Here is an 18515-nt window from a genome sequence, read left to right as displayed (position 1 = left end):
GAGTGAGAGAGTTGAGTGAGTGAGTGAGTGAGTGAGTGAATTGAGTGAGTGAGTTGAGTTGAGTAAGAGAGAGTGAGTTGAATGAGAGTGAGTTGAGTGACAGAGTGAGTGAGTTGAGTTGAGTGAGTGAATTGAGTGAGAGAGTGAGTTGAGTGAGTGAGTGAGTTGAGTGAGTGAGTGAGTGAGTGAGTGAATGAGTAAGTAAGTGAGAGAGTGAGTTGAGAAAGTTGAGTGAGTGAGTGACATGTATATAATATAATGTGATAAATATCGAATACAACTATTATTTATACATTATGGCCAACTGGTACCTGTCACTGTCTGTTCCACTCTGAGGCTCTCCATGCCTTGTCTCCTAGACTTGAAGGTTGGGTCCAGTTCCTCAGCGATGTTTCTGATCTGCTGGGCTTGTCTGCCAAGACAACATTTGCGGCTCAAAATACAATTTGTGAGACATTTGACAACGCCACAGAAGTTGTCATTGTGATGCCTGGACAGAGAGACCTTTAAAAAAAATATATATAGATTTATTGTCTTTCTATAATTTTCTCCCATCCCCAATTTAGTCGTTATGTCAATTCCCTTCCCGGTCATTGCGTGCATTGCCCTACTGACGGTCTAGGGAGGGTGTAGCCTACCACATGCTGCCCTACTGTGGGTCTGGGCAGGGTGTAGCCTACCACATGCTGCCCTACTGTGGGTCTGGGCAGGGTGTAGACTATCACATGCTGTACTACTGTGGGTCTGGGCAGGGTGTAGACTATCACATGCTGTACTACTGTGGGTCTGGGCAGGGTGTAGCCTACCACATGCTGCCCTACTGTGGGTCTGGGCAGGGTGTAGCCTACCACATGCTGCCCTACTGTGGGTCTGGGCAGGGTGTAGACTATCACATGCTGTACTACTGTGGGTCTGGGGAGGGTGTAGACTACCACATGGCACATGCTGCCCTACTGTTGGTCTGGTGAGGGTGTAGACTACCACATGCTGTACTACTGTGGGTCTGGGGAGACTGTAGACTATCACATGCTGCCCTACTGTCGGTCTGGGGAGGGTGTAGACTATCACATGCTGCCCTACTGTCAGTCTGGGGAGGGTGTAGACTACCACATGCTGCCCTACTGTCTGTCTGTGGAGGGTGTAGACTACCACATGCTGTACTACTGTGGGTCTGGGGAGGGTGTAGACTATCACATGCTGCCCTACTGTCAGTCTGGGGAGGGTGTAGACTACCACATGCTGCCCTACTGTGGGTCTGGGGAGGGTGTAGACTACCACATGCTGCCCTACTGTGGGTCTGGGGAGGGTGTAGACTATCACATGCTGCCCTACTGTCGGTCTGGGGAGGGTGTAGACTACCACATGCTGCCCTACTGTGGGTCTGGGGAGGGTGTAGACTATCACATGCTGCCCTACTGTCGGTCTGGGGAGGGTGTAGACTACCACATGCTGCCCTACTGTCGGTCTGGGGAGGGTGTGTAGACTACCACATGGCACATGCTGCCCTACTGTTGGTCTGGTGAGGGTGTAGACTACCACATGCTGCCCTACTGTGGGTCTGGGGAGGGTGTAGACTACCATGTGCCTCCTCCGATACATGTGGAGTCACCAGCCGCTTCTTTTCACCCGACAGCGAGGAGTTTCACTGGGAGAACGTAACCCTTGCGGAGGTTCACGCTATCTCCCCCAGATCCACTGCCTGCTGAACAGGGGTCCCAACCGACCAGTAGGTCGCTGTTCGCAACGACAAGGACTCATACCCCACCGGCTTCCCACCCGCGAACACTGACAATTGTGTTTGTGTGGACGGCTGACCAAGCCGGAGCCCGGAGGTACCGCTGACCAAGCCGGAGCCCGGAGGTACCACTGACGGCTGTATTCGATCCCAGAGTCCCTGCGGTGGTAGGAGAGTACTTAGACCTCTACGCTACCCAGCCACTCCGGACAGAGAGACTTACTGTATGGTGGCGATGGGGCTGGGGGGCTGGTTCTCTGGGGAGCAGTCATCAGTGGGGGACGGAAGACCCTCTGAGTCCAGTCTCTCCCGCTGGACCTGTGGACAGAGGAGGGACATTGACTAGTTGTACTGTGAACATACCGTAACTAGCTATTACAACTAACTAGAACAACTCAACTACTACAACTATTCTGATTGACAGTCGAGAATGTAGCTGTGACCGCGTCCCCGACCGCCAAGAACCTTGGTGTTGTCCTTGACGACCAGTTGAACTTCTCTGCTCACATCGCAGCGACAACCAGAACCTGCAAATTCCTCCTGAGCAACGTCAGAAGGATCCGCCCCTTCCTGACAAAAGAAGCTACCCAACTCCTCGTCCAATCAACAGTCATCTCCCGCCTCGACTACTGCAACGCACTGCTTGCTGGCCTCCCGGCCACTGCCACCAAGCCTCTTCAACTCATTCAGAACGCAGCGGCCCGCCTTATCTCAAAGCCCATGTCACCCCACTTCTTAGGGACCTGCACTGGCTCCCATTGCCGCACGAATCCACTTCAAGGCCCTCCACTTGGCATATCGTGCGGCGAAGGGAACAGCTCCCGCCTACCTCCGGTCAATGGTCTCTAACTACACACCCTCAAGACCCCTACGCTCTGCATCTTCTGGCCGTCTCAGACCCACTCCTATCCAAGCTCCGGGAGGGTCATCAAAGAGAAGTCGCCTATTCTCAGTCCTTGCCCCACAATGGTGGAACGAACTTCCCACCACAGTTAGGACAGCCAAAACCCGTCCAATATTTCGCCGTCGACTAAAGACACACTATCTAAAAATAAAAATAAATATATCTAACCCTAACTAACCTTACTGTCATGCACTTGTCCTAATATACTAACCTACACTGTAGCACTCAACACTTGATGAACATTGTTACTCAGCTGATAGAGTTGTACCCTTCCTGATGACTTGTTGTACAAAACTTGTATGTCGCTTTGGATAAAAGTGTAGCAGCTAAACTTAGGACAAAATGTAAATGTGAATGTGGAGGAAGGGTTACAGGATGTGGCTAGGGAGGGATTCCTGAGCATCAAGGCCGATCGCAGCATTATTTAATTGACCGGCTATATTAAGCCTGATCAAATTCCCATCCTTTTTTGTCAAAATGTCAGAGCAATCCGTGATGGACGGGGTCGTCGTGGTCCAACACCTTACTAAGACACTTTATGTTGCTTTTTCCTTTAATTTGTCACCAGTCTGTATCTAACCCTAACACTGCCTACAGTGACCACATTAATCCCACTGCAGAAATGGGGAAAGTTTCAAGTTTAGTTTTATTTGTCACATATAAGGTACATGTACATTACAGTGACATGCTTGGTTCTGTATGAGCCTCCTGAGATTGTGCTTCATACAGTAAAAAAAAAAGTCTTACCTGTCTCTCTCTGGAAGCCCGTCTGTCGTGTTGACTGATCATCTCTCTGTGTTCACGCCTGGATGCAGGGCCTTCCAGTTCGTGTGACCTGCGCTTCGTCTTAATTTCCTGCTTCTGCATGAATCGTGCAATTTCCTTGGATGCCGAAAAGGCGATAAGTGACATAGGAACCACAGAAAAAAAAGGAAATTACTGGCGTTGAAAAAACAACACATTGCTAAACCACAAACTGCAGGCGCAAAACAGACGTCGTTCAGATGCTGATAAGCACAGATTGCTGATATTGGCTTTAAAAAGGGTTCACCCGAAATACATTTCCCCCCTTTTCATCATCATCATTTTTATTTATTCGTACATGGAATTGTTATAGTCCAACATGGCCGAAAGGAACAGGAAGAAGAAAACTCGTATTGTACTACCTGCCTCTACACACATACAGTACACTGATAAGACTGTTCATAGTGCAATGTTTACCAAACCAAACAAAATGTACATACTTATTTTGCAGAAATGAAAACATCAACACAATTAAATTTACATAAATAAATACATTTTGTGTATCTATCAGTTAAATTGCATATTTACTGAGGTTCATTCATTTTATACACACACACACCACACACACATCTATATATTTATAGTACACTGTTCTATTATATAATGTATTATTCTATATTATACTTCTATATAATTGTATTATTTTATTTTATTATACTATAACTAAATCATACTATTTATACTACACTATATTATATTGGTATACAGTATTATACAACAATAATTATAATAATAAATTCAATTTGTAACGCACTTTACACTATGACAATCTCAAAGTGCTACATGAAAGGAGATAAATATAAAAAAATTAAATGAATAAAAACAATTAAAATGAAATAAAACAACCAATGAAATGGAAGAAACATTCAGATCAAAATAATAAATAAAAATGTTTTATAAAAGAAACAAGGCATCGGTTGGTCCATTTAGGCAAATGCCTTGTTAAAAAGAAATGTTTTTAGTCAACACTGGTATATACTCTATAGTCTGTATACATACATACGAGTTGTAATAGTGATCCACTCACCTCATCCTGGGCCACTTGTGCCACTCTAAAGTCTCCGTCTGGGTACGCAGAGCGCGGGGAGGAGGGGCAGGGCTGAGTGCTCTGGGAGAGGGAGGGAGAGAGGGAGAGAGGGAGAGAGGGAGAGAGAAAGAGAGAAAGAGAGAGAGAGAGAGAGAGAGAGAGAGAGAGAGAGAGAGAGAGAGAGAGAGAGAGAGAGAGAGAGAGAAGAGAGAGAGAGAGAGAGAGAGAGAGAGAGAGAGAGAGAGAGAGAGAGAGAGAGAGAGAGAGAGAGAGAGAGAGAGAGAGAGAGAGAGAGAGAGAGAGAGAGAGAGAGAGAGAGAGAGAGAGAGAGAGAGAGAGAGAGAGAGAGAGAGAGAGAGAGAGAGAGAGAGAGAGAGAGAGAGAGAGGGAGGGAGAGAGAGTCAGACAGAAGACTACACATTCACCACAGATGTCTTACCCCCCCTGGGTTATGAGAGAGACAGATTCCCTGCTACTTATAATGGTAAGTGGTGCATTTATATAGCAGCTTTGATCCAAAGTGCTTTACAATTTTTTGTTCCTCACATTTTATCCTCACTAATTGCTCCCGATGAGCGGGTTGGCACCTTGCATGACACCTTGCACCTTGCTCCTCCGTCGGTGTGTGGAATGTGTGTGAGTGAGTGGGTAAAATGTGAGGAACCAATTGTAAAGCTCTTTGGATAAAAGCTGCTATATAAATGCACCATTTAGCATTTTTTTACTATTTATTTGGTCCTAGAGTACTGACCTCACTCCACAGATAGAATTGCAATAACCAAAAGCCCTATTCGGTTGTTAACCCTTTCACTGCCACACGACAGAAGGTTAGCCCTTTACTATCACACAACCGACGGCGATGCTCCATCATTAGCATGATGGAGCATCGCCGTCGGTTGTGTGATAGTAAAGGGCTAACCTTCTGTATTGTCACAGTTGAAAGGGTTAACCGGCTGTCGTGTGGCAGTGAAAGGGTTAAGTTGTGACGTAAGTCGACCTTCCCACCAGTCAGGAGGGCAGATGAATCCTGGCCAATTTTCCGCGTTTGACAAAAAAAAAACTCACCAAAAGAAAAAAAACGAACCTACTAATAAAAACGAATCTACCATCATGCTCTCTTCCTAATATACTAATATGTCTCTCTCTACTACTATCCACTCAACACTGCAGCACTCAAGTTTCAACACTTTGATGAACATTGTTACTCAGCTGATAGAGTTGTACCCTTCCTTCCTGCTGACTTGTCGTACAGAACTTGTAAGTCGCTTTGGATAAAAGAGTCAGCTAAAATGCCAAAATGTAAATGTAACCTTCGTACTGTCTTTTACTTATTATGTACTTTACCACTATCTACCATGTACTATGTTACTATCCTTATACTACTACATATCCTACTATGTGCTCAGAGAAACCTTCAGATCTTTTCTGAAAAGGCTTGTTCCATTTAAATCAATTTATGACGTGAAATAAATCTCGGCCCGGTACTGGGCTTAAGGAGTTAAATTGAGAACTGAGACTTGTTAATACAGAAGCCCTGAACACTACGGATGAGGCCTCACCCTGGCCAGCAGCCGCTCCTCCTCCTCCTGCAGCGTGCGGGCCAAGTCCTCGTCCCGCAGCACCTGCTGCAGCTCCCCCAGGTCCAGACACGCCCCCTCCGGCTGGGACTGCAGCCTGGCTCCTGTGGGGCGGGGTCAGGACGGGTTAGAACAGGTCAGGGCGGGTCAGGACGGGTTAGAACAGGTCAGGGCGGGTCAGGACGGGTTAGAACAGGTCAGGGCGGGTCAGGACGGGTTAGAACAGGTCAGGACAGGTTAGAACAGGTCAGGGCGGGTCAGGACGGGTTAGAACAGGTCAGGGCGGGTCAGGACGGGTTAGAACAGGTCAGGACAGGTTAGAACAGGTCAGGGCGGGTCAGGACGAGTTATAACGGGTCAGGACAGGGTGAGGACGGGTCAGAACGGGTCGGGCCGGGTTAGAACAGGTCAGGATGGGTTAGAACAGGTCAGGACGGGTTAGAACAGGTTAGAACCGGTCAGGACGGGTCAAGACGGGTTAGAACAGGTTAGAACAGGTCAGGACAGGTCAGGACGGGTTAGAACAGGTCAGGACAGGTTAGAACGGGTCAGGACGGGTCAAGACGGGTTAGAACAGGTTAGAACAGGTCAGGACGGGTTAGAACAGGTTAGCACAGGTCAAGACGGGTTAGAACAGGTTAGAACAGGTCAGGACAGGTTAGAACAGGTCAGGACGGGTTAGAACAGGTCAGTAGAGGTCAGGACAGGTCAGGACGGGTTAGAACAGGTCAGGACGGGTTAGAACAGGTATGACGGGTTAGAACAGGTTAGAACAGGTTAGAACAGGTCAGGATGGGTCAGAACAGGTCAGGACAGGTTAGAACAGGTCAGGACGGGTTAGAACAGGTCAGGACAGGTCAGTAGAGGTCAGGACGGGTTAGAACAGGTCAGGACAGGTTAGGACGGGTCAGGACGGGTTAGAACAGGTCAGGGCGGGTCAGGACGGGTTAGAACAGGTCAGGGCGGGTCAGGACGGGTTAGAACAGGTCAGGGCGGGTCAGGACGGGTTAGAACAGGTCAGGACAGGTTAGAACAGGTCAGGGCGGGTCAGGACGGGTTAGAACAGGTCAGGGCGGGTCAGGACGGGTTAGAACAGGTCAGGACAGGTTAGAACAGGTCAGGGCGGGTCAGGACGAGTTATAACGGGTCAGGACAGGGTGAGGACGGGTCAGAACGGGTCGGGCCGGGTTAGAACAGGTCAGGATGGGTTAGAACAGGTCAGGACGGGTTAGAACAGGTTAGAACCGGTCAGGACGGGTCAAGACGGGTTAGAACAGGTTAGAACAGGTCAGGACAGGTCAGGACGGGTTAGAACAGGTCAGGACAGGTTAGAACGGGTCAGGACGGGTCAAGACGGGTTAGAACAGGTTAGAACAGGTCAGGACGGGTTAGAACAGGTTAGCACAGGTCAAGACGGGTTAGAACAGGTTAGAACAGGTCAGGACAGGTTAGAACAGGTCAGGACGGGTTAGAACAGGTCAGTAGAGGTCAGGACAGGTCAGGACGGGTTAGAACAGGTCAGGACGGGTTAGAACAGGTATGACGGGTTAGAACAGGTTAGAACAGGTTAGAACAGGTCAGGATGGGTCAGAACAGGTCAGGACAGGTTAGAACAGGTCAGGACGGGTTAGAACAGGTCAGGACAGGTCAGTAGAGGTCAGGACGGGTTAGAACAGGTCAGGACAGGTTAGGACGGGTCAGGACGGGTTAGAACAGGTTAGAACAGGTCAGGACGGGTTAGAACAGGTCAGGACAGGTTAGGATGGGTTAGAACAGGTCAGGACGGGTTAGAACAGGTTAGAACAGAACAGGTCAGGACGGGTTAGAACAGCTTAGAACAGGTCAGGACAGGTCAGGACAGGTTAGGACGGGTCAGAAGGGTCAGGACGGCTTAGAACAGGTCAGGGCGGCTTAGAACAGGTCAGGACGGCTTAGAACAGGTTAGAACAGGTCAGGACAGGTCAGTAGAGGTCAGGACGGGTTAGAACTGGTCAGGACAGGTCAGTAGAGGTCAGGACAGGTCAGGACGGGTTAGAACAGGTCAGCACGGGTCAGGACGGGTCAGAACAGGTCAGGACGGGTCAAGACAGGTTAGAACAGGTAAGAACAGGTAAGAACAGGTCAGGACAGGTCAGAACAGGTCAGGACAGGTCAGGACGGGTCAGGACAGGTCAGGACAGGTCAGGACGGGTTAGAACAGGTCAGCACGGCTTAGAACAGGTTAGAACAGGTCAGGACGGGTCAGAACAGGTCAGGACGGGTCAGAACAGGTCAGGACAGGTCAGAACAGGTCAGGACGGGTCAGAACGGGTCAGGACGGGTCAGAACGGGTCAGGACGGGTCAGGACGGGTCAGAACAGGTCAGAACGGGTCAGAACGGGTCAGGACGGGTCAGAACGGGTCAGAACGGGTCAGAACAGGTCAGAACGGGTCAGGACGGGTCAGGACGGGTCAGAACGGGTCAGGACGGGTCAGAACAGGTCAGAACGGGTCAGAACGGGTCAAAACAGGTCAGAACGGGTCAGAACAGGTCAGAACGGGTCAGAACGGGTCAGGACGGGTCAGAACGGGTCAGGACGGGTCAGAACAGGGACCCAGGCGGAGCTGGGAGCTCCGGTGACGAACCGGACGGACGAGGAAAAATCGAAAAAGACTGCGATCGAATGAAACATAAGAAGGAAGTAGAAAAATACGGAAGGAAACACAAGGGGATGCACCGGAACCGGCGGCTCAAAGGAGAGGAACAACAACAGCAGCAACACTTGGATCACACCAAGAGAGATGAGACGATGTAGTGAAGCCGGCGGCGTGTCGGTCTGACTGAGACTGAAGCGCTGCCGCTCTCTCTCAGGTACGAGGGAGAGAGAAGAGACCATGAAGAAAGGGGAGGATGAAATCACAGCAAGTTCACCGACGGGTCCAGACGGGTTCTAAGCTATTGGGATTTTTTACCCAATCAGAAGACAGAGAGATGATGATCACACCTTTAGCCGCCACCGGAAAAAGCCCAAATTCCTCCAGATTTTTATTGATGATTAAGGAGAAGATGAGAGGAGCAAATGCACACGTACACACAGACACACACACACACACACACACACAGGAGGTAAGGAGCAGAGCCCTGGAGGTCTCCTCCTCGGCAGGGGGGGGGGGGGGGGGGGGGGGTCAGAGTTGGTGGCAGCTCTGGGCGTTGAACCTTTTACCTGCTGCCGTCCTGGACCTAGCTGCCCTGGATGATGCCACGCTGAGGCTCTGGCTACGCTGCGGGGCCCTCCGCTGGGGCCTGGTCTCTCTCCTCTCCACCTCCCGCTCCTCCTCCACCTCCCTGTGCCCGTGATGCCGGTGTTCGCTCGTGCTCCTCCTGACCCCGCGCTCACAGTGATACCGCTCCTCCTCCTCCTCCCTGGTCGATCTGTGCCCAACGTCTCCCCTCGTCCACCTCCTGCTGCCCCTCCTCCCTCTGTCGACCGTGTCCGAATCTCTACGGGGGGGCTCCTCGTACTCCTCCTCCACCTCCTCCTCAATAGCCGGGCTGTCGTGGCGCCCTTCTCTGTAGTAACCCCTCTCACCGTTCTCTCTGTGCGACGGTCTCCTCTGCTGCTCCCTGCTGGCGTCTCCATGGTAACTGCGCCTGGCGGGAGCGGCTCTCTGGAAGGCCCTTTGATGATGATGATGATGATGATGTGGTTGTTGTTGGGAGGAGTCGCTGTAGCTGGAGACCTCGCTCCCCTGAGAGACCTGGCTGTCTCTGCTGCCCCCTGGTGGTGGTGGTGGTGGTGGCTGTGGCGGCTGCCCCCCGCGGAAGCTGTGTCTCACGGCCACGCCCCTCTCTCGGAGGACCTGCCCCAGCATCTCCCAGACGCTGCTGCTGTTGAAGCGCCTGGCGGCCTCGTCCCGAAAGCGGACGTGTCTGTCCGGGTGCTCCCGGTAGGTCCAGTTCCTCGCCGTCGTGTCCTCTCTGGGTCTGGGTCGGTCCTCCAGCCTGACGGAGCCGCGGCCACTGTCTCTCCTCGCTCCCCCCGACCTACCGTCCCCGTCGTCGTCGTCTCTTCTTCTCCTACGCCGACTCTCGTGCTCCTCTCCTCCTGTAGGAGTCCTCTCCCATCCCCTGCTCTCCCCCGAGTCATCGTACTCATAGTCCCCGTTCCGTTCCCTTCTCTCCACCTCCTCCCCCTCCCGGCCCCTGTGCCCCCCCTCTCTGAAGCTGCTGCTGCCCCTGTGCCCCTCTCTGAAGCTGCTGCTGCCCCTGTGCCCCTCTCTGAAGCTGCCGCTGTGAGAACGGAGACTTCGGGAGTAGCTTTGTCGGAGCGGAGGAGGAGGATCACGCAAGGAGGAGGCCCGGCGCCGACAGGGCACAGTGTTGTTGGGCCTCGTCGTGTCCCGTCTCTGGGATCTGGCAGGGAGCCGCTCGGGAGGAAAAGAGTCCGATTCCCCGGACTCCTCCTCCTCGCTGTAACGGCCAGGCTCTCTGAAGCCAGGCCTGACGATTTGCCTAATAACGGAACCCCCGACGACGTGTCCTTCATTTGACCGTGGAGGAGCCGTGCCGTTCCGTGACAGTCCCCTAGGGGCCTCAAAGGATGCAGCATCTGAAGAAGGTGTGCGATAGGCAGAACGCTGCCATCTGGTGGCGGCAGATGAGTGGTGCTGCCCTCGCGCGGCGGGCGGCCGAGTGTGCGTCGGTACGGAGGCGGGGAGGCCGGAGCGCTGTCTTTAGTTAAGCCAACATGCAAAACACAAAAGCAGGGAGGGTGGGTGAGGATGTTAGTCGCCTATATGGAGGCAAGGGAATTCAATAGTGAAGCAAAACGTAAAAAAACACTACAAACCGGTCTGGGTCAATGTATTTCTAAAGACAAGTATATTAAGAGTTAGTTACATCTTTATGGCTTTTGAACAATTCAAGTAAACCCACAGGTTACTAGCCACTGAATTATCACTCTGGAATACACACATCGTATCATGCATGAAAAGGCTAAATGACATTATACACATAAGCACAAGGCCGAACTGACAAAACGGATGTATTGTACATTAGTAACACTACTTATACAGTTCATGCTGCTACCTGTGTATGTGTGTGTGTGTGTGTGTGTGTGTGTGTGGGGGGGGGGGGGTATAGGATATGAGCTGACTAAGAGAAACGTATCACAAAGAAGCAGTGAAAAGCAGGGTTAGAGGTAAGCCGAGCAAGCAAGCAGGCATTCACATTGATCCCAATAAGGGGCTCGGGAGGTAGAGCAGTCGTCTGGCAATCGGGAGGTTCCCGGTTCGATTCCCGCTCCTCCCGGGCAGCGTGTCGATGTGTCCTTGAGCAAGACACTTAACCCCTAATTGCTCCCGATGAGCAGGTTGGCACATTGCATGGTCGCCTCCGCCGTTGGTGTGTGAATGTGTGAGTGAATGGGTCAAATGTGAGTAACAAATTGTAAAGCGCTTTGGATAAAAGCTGCTATATAAATGCACCATTTACCATTTAATATCAGTACTACCAACCTACACCTCTCCAGATCGTCCACAAAGACATCGTAATGTTTTCATGATCACAACATCCCTTGGGTCCAATTGATCCCAAAAACACAATTAAAGAAAAGACACTAATAGCCTTGTTCTTACGCGATTCCAGAAATACGGTCAGCGCTTACTGTAGCTCAAAGTAACGGGTAGTATCTGGAGCACTGATTGACCTTTATAGAGCCCAGCGGTGGTGGGTTTCCAGAGCGGCTCCAGTCTGTCATTATCCGATTGATGCAGCTGTCAAATGAGTTGGTTAAGACTTCATAAAAAAAATCACAGTGGACAGGCCTCGGTTCAACTTCACCAACAAGGGCAAACCCCTCCCTCACCCATTAACCCTTTCACTACCACACGACAGAAGGTGAACCTTTCACTACCACACCGGCGAAAGGGTTAACCTTCTGTAGTGTGGTAGTGAAAGGGTTAACCTTCTGTAGTGTGGTTGTGAAAGGGTTAACCCTTTGTCGTGTGGCAGTGAAAGGGTTAACCTTCTGTATTGTCACAGTGAAAGGGTTAACCCTTTGGTAGAGTGGTAGTGAAAGGGTTAAAACGAAGATGAGAGGATGGAAATGACTAATACTGAACGTGGGGAATGATTTCAAGGGAACGTCATGTGCAATGTTGGACCGACACCATACAATTAAGCTCTAACGGAGGACAGTATATATATTTGGTTTTATTGGAACATGAAGCTGGAAACTAATAAATGATATAGCGTAATGTGACAGTACCATCGCTGAGGCCCTCTGCTTCTCTTCGCCTCCAGACTCTCCTCTCCTCCTCCTCCTGGATCCGTTTAGCTATTTCCTGCGGAGTAAATAGTTACATTAATCAATATCTGAAATGAAGAAAGAAAAAAAAAGAGAAAAAAAAAGAACTTGATTGATTGAAAACTTTATTAACAGATTGCAGAATGGGTACGATACAATACGGCTCAATACAAAACAACTGCTAAGGGGATGCAGACCAGAAAAAGACTTTCGTCTTGTTTACATCAGGGTCCCCCATTTTCAATTCATCATGACATTTATGACATACAGATCTGTGTAGTAAAAAGAGATCATAAAAAATATATACATCCGAAGGGGAAGAAACTGTACATTGGGGGGGGGGGGGGGGGGGGGGGATTTGGACATTTACAGGGCCAGTTTCTAATTGCAGCCACCCGTAGGTGCTCTTTGCACATTCCTTCATGGCTGTGTGTAGGGCGTTCCACGTTATTGTGGCATAATTGTAAAACGTGTTTAGTCCCTTGTTTGAGCCGAATCTGGATGGGTTGAACATGATTTACCTTCGTACCGTCTTGTACCATTATGCACTTTGCTACTAAGGATTCTACCTTGCCTATATTACTACCTACTGTGCTATTTGTGTCTACACTACCATGCACTCTTTGACAAACACGATCTTACTTACAATCAGCTGCCAGAGTTGTACCCTTCCTGCTGACTTGTTGTACAGAACTTGTAAGGTCGCTTTGGATAAAAGCATCAGCTAAATGACTGTAATTAATTATTGCTTGTTGCAACAACTATACCTGTACAAATATATATGTAAATGGCTGTATATTATTCATTGGATAAAAACACGATAATTAAAACACTATATCAAACAGACAGAAATGCTTTGGTACAGGCGCCTGCCGCAGCCCGCAGAGAATGAAGACTAATAGAAGAGTTGTTTTTTACCCACAGGCGGTTTGCCAAGTTATACATCAAAATAAGCATCGTCTGCCTGGGGTGAATAAACACCGGTTGAATGTATAAATGCTACAGCTGAAAGACGTATCGATTTTCATATTGCATTTATAAAACCATATATATGTAATATCCATATTGCCAGTATGCAATATGGGCTTTTTAAAATTATATTTAAAATCCATGTCAAATATAAATAAATAAATAAGAGAACGTGGGATTGGGAAGAACCAGACCGATGTGCTTCTTTTACACTGAGAAATACGACAGTATAGGTCCATAAAATACAGTACATGGGAATAGGAAATAATGTAAAGTCATGGGGCTGTAGAGTAGGTAAATATTCCCACGATATATATACTATTTAAAGCATATAGTAGTATATAAAGTAGTTTTAAACTACTCGACATTTTATTGTATTCGCAAGACTACACAATAATAATAATCTGAGTTTAAAACCTTGATCTCCAACCTTCGTCAATCAAGTTGTACATGTTATAATTGATTGTTATCCTTACTTGTCTAATTGTTCACCGTGACTGTAAATGAGGGAAAACTCAGTTGTCTTTCGAGTTTAAATAAAGGTTTGAAATAAAAATGAAATAGGGGCCGGAGTTCCATGCCAACATAGATGCAATATAAGGAGGCAGCGTTCCTGCAATGGTCTTAAGAATGAACGGGTACGGGGCGTCGGAGTGGCGCACCGCATACAGCACTACGGCGCCACACGGCCGACCCGGGTTCGACTCCCGGACCCGGTGATCTTTGCCGAATGTATTCCCCTGTTTATCTCCCATTCCTCCTCTCTCTCTCTCTCTCTCTCTCTACCGGACTGCCCGGCAGCAAAAATCAATAAAAACCTACAAAAACATAACTTGTCCGAAAGGACAAGTAACATTTAAGAATGAACGGCTACAGTACCAGTGTTTATCCTGCCATGCTGTCAGAGAAGAGCAGTCATGAAGGACACAATGGTGGGACAATAACCATCACCAGTAATAAGTCTAAGGGCTGAATGATAGACTGTGTCAATGCGCTGTTTGAGAGTAGATGGAGCAGTCCTACAAATAATAGTCTATAGTGTTAACACTGAGAGAAAAACTGCTTCAACAATCCTTTTTCTGCTACACACAGCAATGTTATAAAGAAATCTTTTTTTTTTGGGTCTCAATTTGGATAAAAGTCTTTTCATCATTAACGTATTTAATCATAGTCATAGTTACAGCGTACAACTGGCTGGCAGGCATTTTTATTGAGGAAATCAATTGAGCACATTCTGCTTCCATTTAGAAAAGCAAATGGCATACAGTACACAAATGTCCTGCCGAACACAATCACCTCCGCTGCGTAATGAAATGTACTTTCATTCAATAAATAGTTGCTTCTGTTCCACGCCTTTCTGGAGCTCTTATTGTTTAAGAAATTACTACTCTGTGTGAAGTATTTAAAGTATTGCAAACTCATTTCCAATACACTTTTTAAATATGTGTATATATACATATGTATATATTGTTATTATTATATTATTACATGTGTATATATATATATATATATATATCCCACATACATATGATAACCTGCGTGTGGGGGGGGGGGTGTAGGTTTCTTTCCCCCTTTTGTTTATTTTTTATTATGTTTTTGGTAGATTTTTATTTTGTTTATTGGACAGGTCCGGCAGAGAGGAGGGATGGGAGGATAGATGGGGGAAGACATGCGGCAAAGGTCGCCGGGTCCGGGACTCGAACCCGGGACGGCCGCGTTGCACTACAGTGCGTTACGTGGTGCGCCACCCTGGTGCCCTCTTTCCCCCCTTTCATTTATTATTTTATTTTGTACGTCGTCTTTATATATATATATAAAATATTTGTTTCTATTTTCAACTGTCTGTTGCTAACTGAAAAGCCCAATAAAGAGTTGTAAAAAGCTTATAACCACTCATAATCAGTAAATAATAATTATAATAATTCATTTTCGTATAGCGCTTTTCAAAGACCCAAAGTCGCTGACAATGGGCAAAAAAGAAACAAAGAAAACAAAGAACCACAGAACCACAGGGAAACGGAGGACAATAAGAAATACACAGGAACATAAAACCACGAGTAACGGATAACAAGTACGGGAGTGAGCAGGGGAGACAGTCGGGAGGAGAGTAAGGGAAAACCAAGGGGGGTGGGGGGGGGGCAGGAGAGGTGAGAACGGGGGGCAGGGGGAAATGGTGGTGGGTTGGAGGAGGGTGGTTATGGGTAAGGAAGGTTGAATGCTTGGGAGAACAGGTGGGTTTTGAGTCTGGATTTGAAGGTGGAGAGTGAGGGAGGGTCTCTGATGGTCTGAGGGAGGGAGTTCCAGAGTCGGGGTGCAGCTCGTGAGAATGCCCGGTCACCAAAACCTTTGAGTTTGGATGACAGGACAGTGAGGGAAAGAGTGGAAGAGGACCGGAGGGAACGGGTGGGTAGGGTGACCAGGTCCCAATAAACCAAATGTGGGACAAAGGGTATGTTTGTGAGGGACAATGTGGGACACCCCCCCCCCCCCCCCCCCAGCGCGCAGCCCCCCCCCCCCCCGCCCTTTTGGTGGACTGTCCCTCCTTCAAGGCTCATCCGCCACTGTCCTCATTAAAATGACCACAAGCCTAATATGTTTTGCCCTTATTCATTTTATTTTTATTTTCCTTTTGCCTCTAATGGGTGTCAAAATAATAATAATAATAATAAATACTAAAAAATTAATTAAATACATTAAATAACCACCCAGACTTACAATCACTTATCAAACAGAGCAGGAACAGTAACACAAGTCTCAACTCACAAGTCCAGGGATTCAGGGAATGAGCAGGGGGGAGGAAGGATGAGGGGGGACTTGCAGTGATGGTTGGGAGCAGGAAAAGGACAGTGCTATTTCAATATTTGCTATGAAATGCATGTATTCAGTTCACTCTGACTGCAGGAAGTTGAGCGTGTGATTATCAAAAATATGTGTGCAGTATATTATTAATATATTTTAGTGAAATATATGGCAATATCCATTCCAACCATATCATAATATATGGAAATATAATAATATACACACTAATATAATTACCATGTGTATATTTGTAAATATATTGTGGATATATCCTTTGATATTGATATATTGATATTGTTGTTTTGATATTGTTATTGTAATACATTTAATAATATATTGGCAATACTCCCACTATATTCCTAATATATTTGCAATATATTTCATTTTCCCTAAGGGAATCTACACCCTCATACACACATGAATTTAACACACCTTTGGTTGTTTCCTCCCGTGGCTTAACCGCTGGCGTTTTGAGTTCTCTGAGACAACTCTCCACCAAAGCAGGGGCTAGCACGTCGGTTACGATGGCTGCTGCCTTGGTCCGACCACAGGCCATTGTCTTGGCTATGTCAGAGTCGGGGAAAATGGTAGGGGATAGCTTGGTACCACAGTCTGCTGATCTGTATGACTGGGCATGTTGGACAGTGTGGTAAACAGTTGTTGTTACCTCTGCAGCAGTTATTTTGTCTGCTTGTCCAACGTCTTTTGGTCGGAGAAATGCGAACATGGATTTTGACGTCTCTTTTTGTGTAACCCGTTTCTTGTGGGACTCAGCTTGTCTATGTCGTTTATATCAAATTCGCCCCCATGCCCAATAGAGAACGAACTATTGCAAAGTTCACAATAAACCCTCTCTGCATCCCCCTCGACATTTCTCACCCATGGGTATTCTGTTTTCCATTCGCTACGGTAACTACACCTCTTTTTGTTTGGTGTGTCCTGCATTTTTTTAAGTACGAGTGTGTTCTAGGCAGCTGTCGGTGTCTTCTTCTTAATGGCGGGTCGCACGAGCTGTCAGTGTCACTGTCACTCAGCTCCTTGCTATCGCGGAGATTTCAAATAGGCCCCGCTTGTGTGTATATTTTCCCCAACGGAGCTTCACTTCCGCGTTCGGGGTTCCATTGGCTGGGGGGGACGACGTTCGCGCAGATGACAACCAATAAGAGGGACATGGTCTCAATTTGCGTGACGCGTGAAAAGAGACAGTTTTGCTGTGCAATCACGCGCAATGCGTGATATCTGGTCACCCTACGGGTGGGGCGGTAGGGGAGAAGGAGGTCAGTCAGGTAGGGGGGGGGGGGCCAGGCTATAAGAAGGGTGAACTTATAAGTTATACTACTCATAACCAGTAAGAAGGGTGAGCTTATAACCACTCATAACCAGTGAGAAGGGTGAGCTTATAACCACTCATAACCACTGACGCATGACCATGTTTCTCCATTCGGTTTCCGACACAATCAAATCAAACCAGCACTTCTCTGATTCTCTCTTCTCATGCTCCACTGAGGATACAGCATGCTATACTACGTGTCACCACAAGGTGTCAGTGTGTGACGTTGCCACGTTGAGGGAAGGTAACAATTAGAAGCTGGGGCCCCAAGGTTTACGAGACGAAGACTTAAGTTGAGGGTGCAATTCTATAATAAGAATGCTGTTGAGAAAAAAAGTCTACCGAGATGTACAAAGCAGAAGAACAGAATGTTAACCTCACTGACATCATGTAGACGCTTGTTTCCACTAAGAGAGACCTTTGTTCTCTTGCTCTGAAAACCACTCAAGTTCCAAACAGAATCTTGGCAGAATTGAATAACAGTAATAAAAATAAAAATAAATCTCAACCTCATTTACGAGATGAGATCAAAGCAAGGGAGACAATAATTATAGCATGTACAATAATGCTGTATATATATATATATATATATTTATATTTATTCTTACTGTATATATATTTGTATCTGTCTGTACATACCTGCATATAATCCTTTTTACATATCTGTAGTTAAGTTAAATAGTCCTACTTATTCTAAATCGTTGTTGAATGAAAGTACTATAAAAGTGCATATATGTAGATACTATTTCCATATCTACGTATCCCTTACCTACTCTTACTAGTTACACTGCTGGCCAATATGACTTATAAAGTGTCTTTATACCTGTATCACTGTGCATCTTAATATTACAACTCTGTACATACATCTGATTAGCACTACACTAGTACACATTTATATATTTCATACCCAGTTTAAATCGGCTGTACATTGTATATTACTATTGCACTTAGTACTGTTACATTTGCACGCTGGTTGGATGCCAAACTTTTCCCCCCCCGTTGCACTGTTGAACAACTTTGTACTTGTATTGTTGTACTCGTGTTGTATGATAACAATAAACTTATTTGTAGAGCACTTTCATA

At 47.4% G+C, this 18515-nt stretch overlaps 1 protein-coding gene across 2 annotated transcripts in view; it reads right to left on the bottom strand.

The window, feature by feature from the left end:
* Nucleotides 1–18515, bottom strand: part of ccdc187 (coiled-coil domain containing 187) — an 80888-nt gene that overhangs the window by 1347 nt on the left and 61026 nt on the right. For both annotated transcript variants that reach the window (XM_084332742.1, XM_084332743.1), the window contains 6 exons: nucleotides 12296–12371; nucleotides 6030–6151; nucleotides 4471–4551; nucleotides 3387–3521; nucleotides 1959–2053; nucleotides 312–412 (listed from right to left, as the gene is read on the bottom strand). In XM_084332742.1, coding sequence (XP_084188868.1) covers nucleotides 312–412; nucleotides 1959–2053; nucleotides 3387–3521; nucleotides 4471–4551; nucleotides 6030–6151; nucleotides 12296–12371 — 610 coding nt within the window. The remainder of the gene's footprint in view (nucleotides 1–311; nucleotides 413–1958; nucleotides 2054–3386; nucleotides 3522–4470; nucleotides 4552–6029; nucleotides 6152–12295; nucleotides 12372–18515) is intronic.

Source organism: Notolepis coatsorum (assembly GCF_963971535.1).
Source record: "Notolepis coatsorum genome assembly, chromosome: 17".
Classification (NCBI taxonomy): domain Eukaryota; kingdom Metazoa; phylum Chordata; class Actinopteri; order Aulopiformes; family Paralepididae; genus Notolepis; species Notolepis coatsorum.
This window is presented reverse-complemented; position numbering and strand designations above follow the sequence as displayed.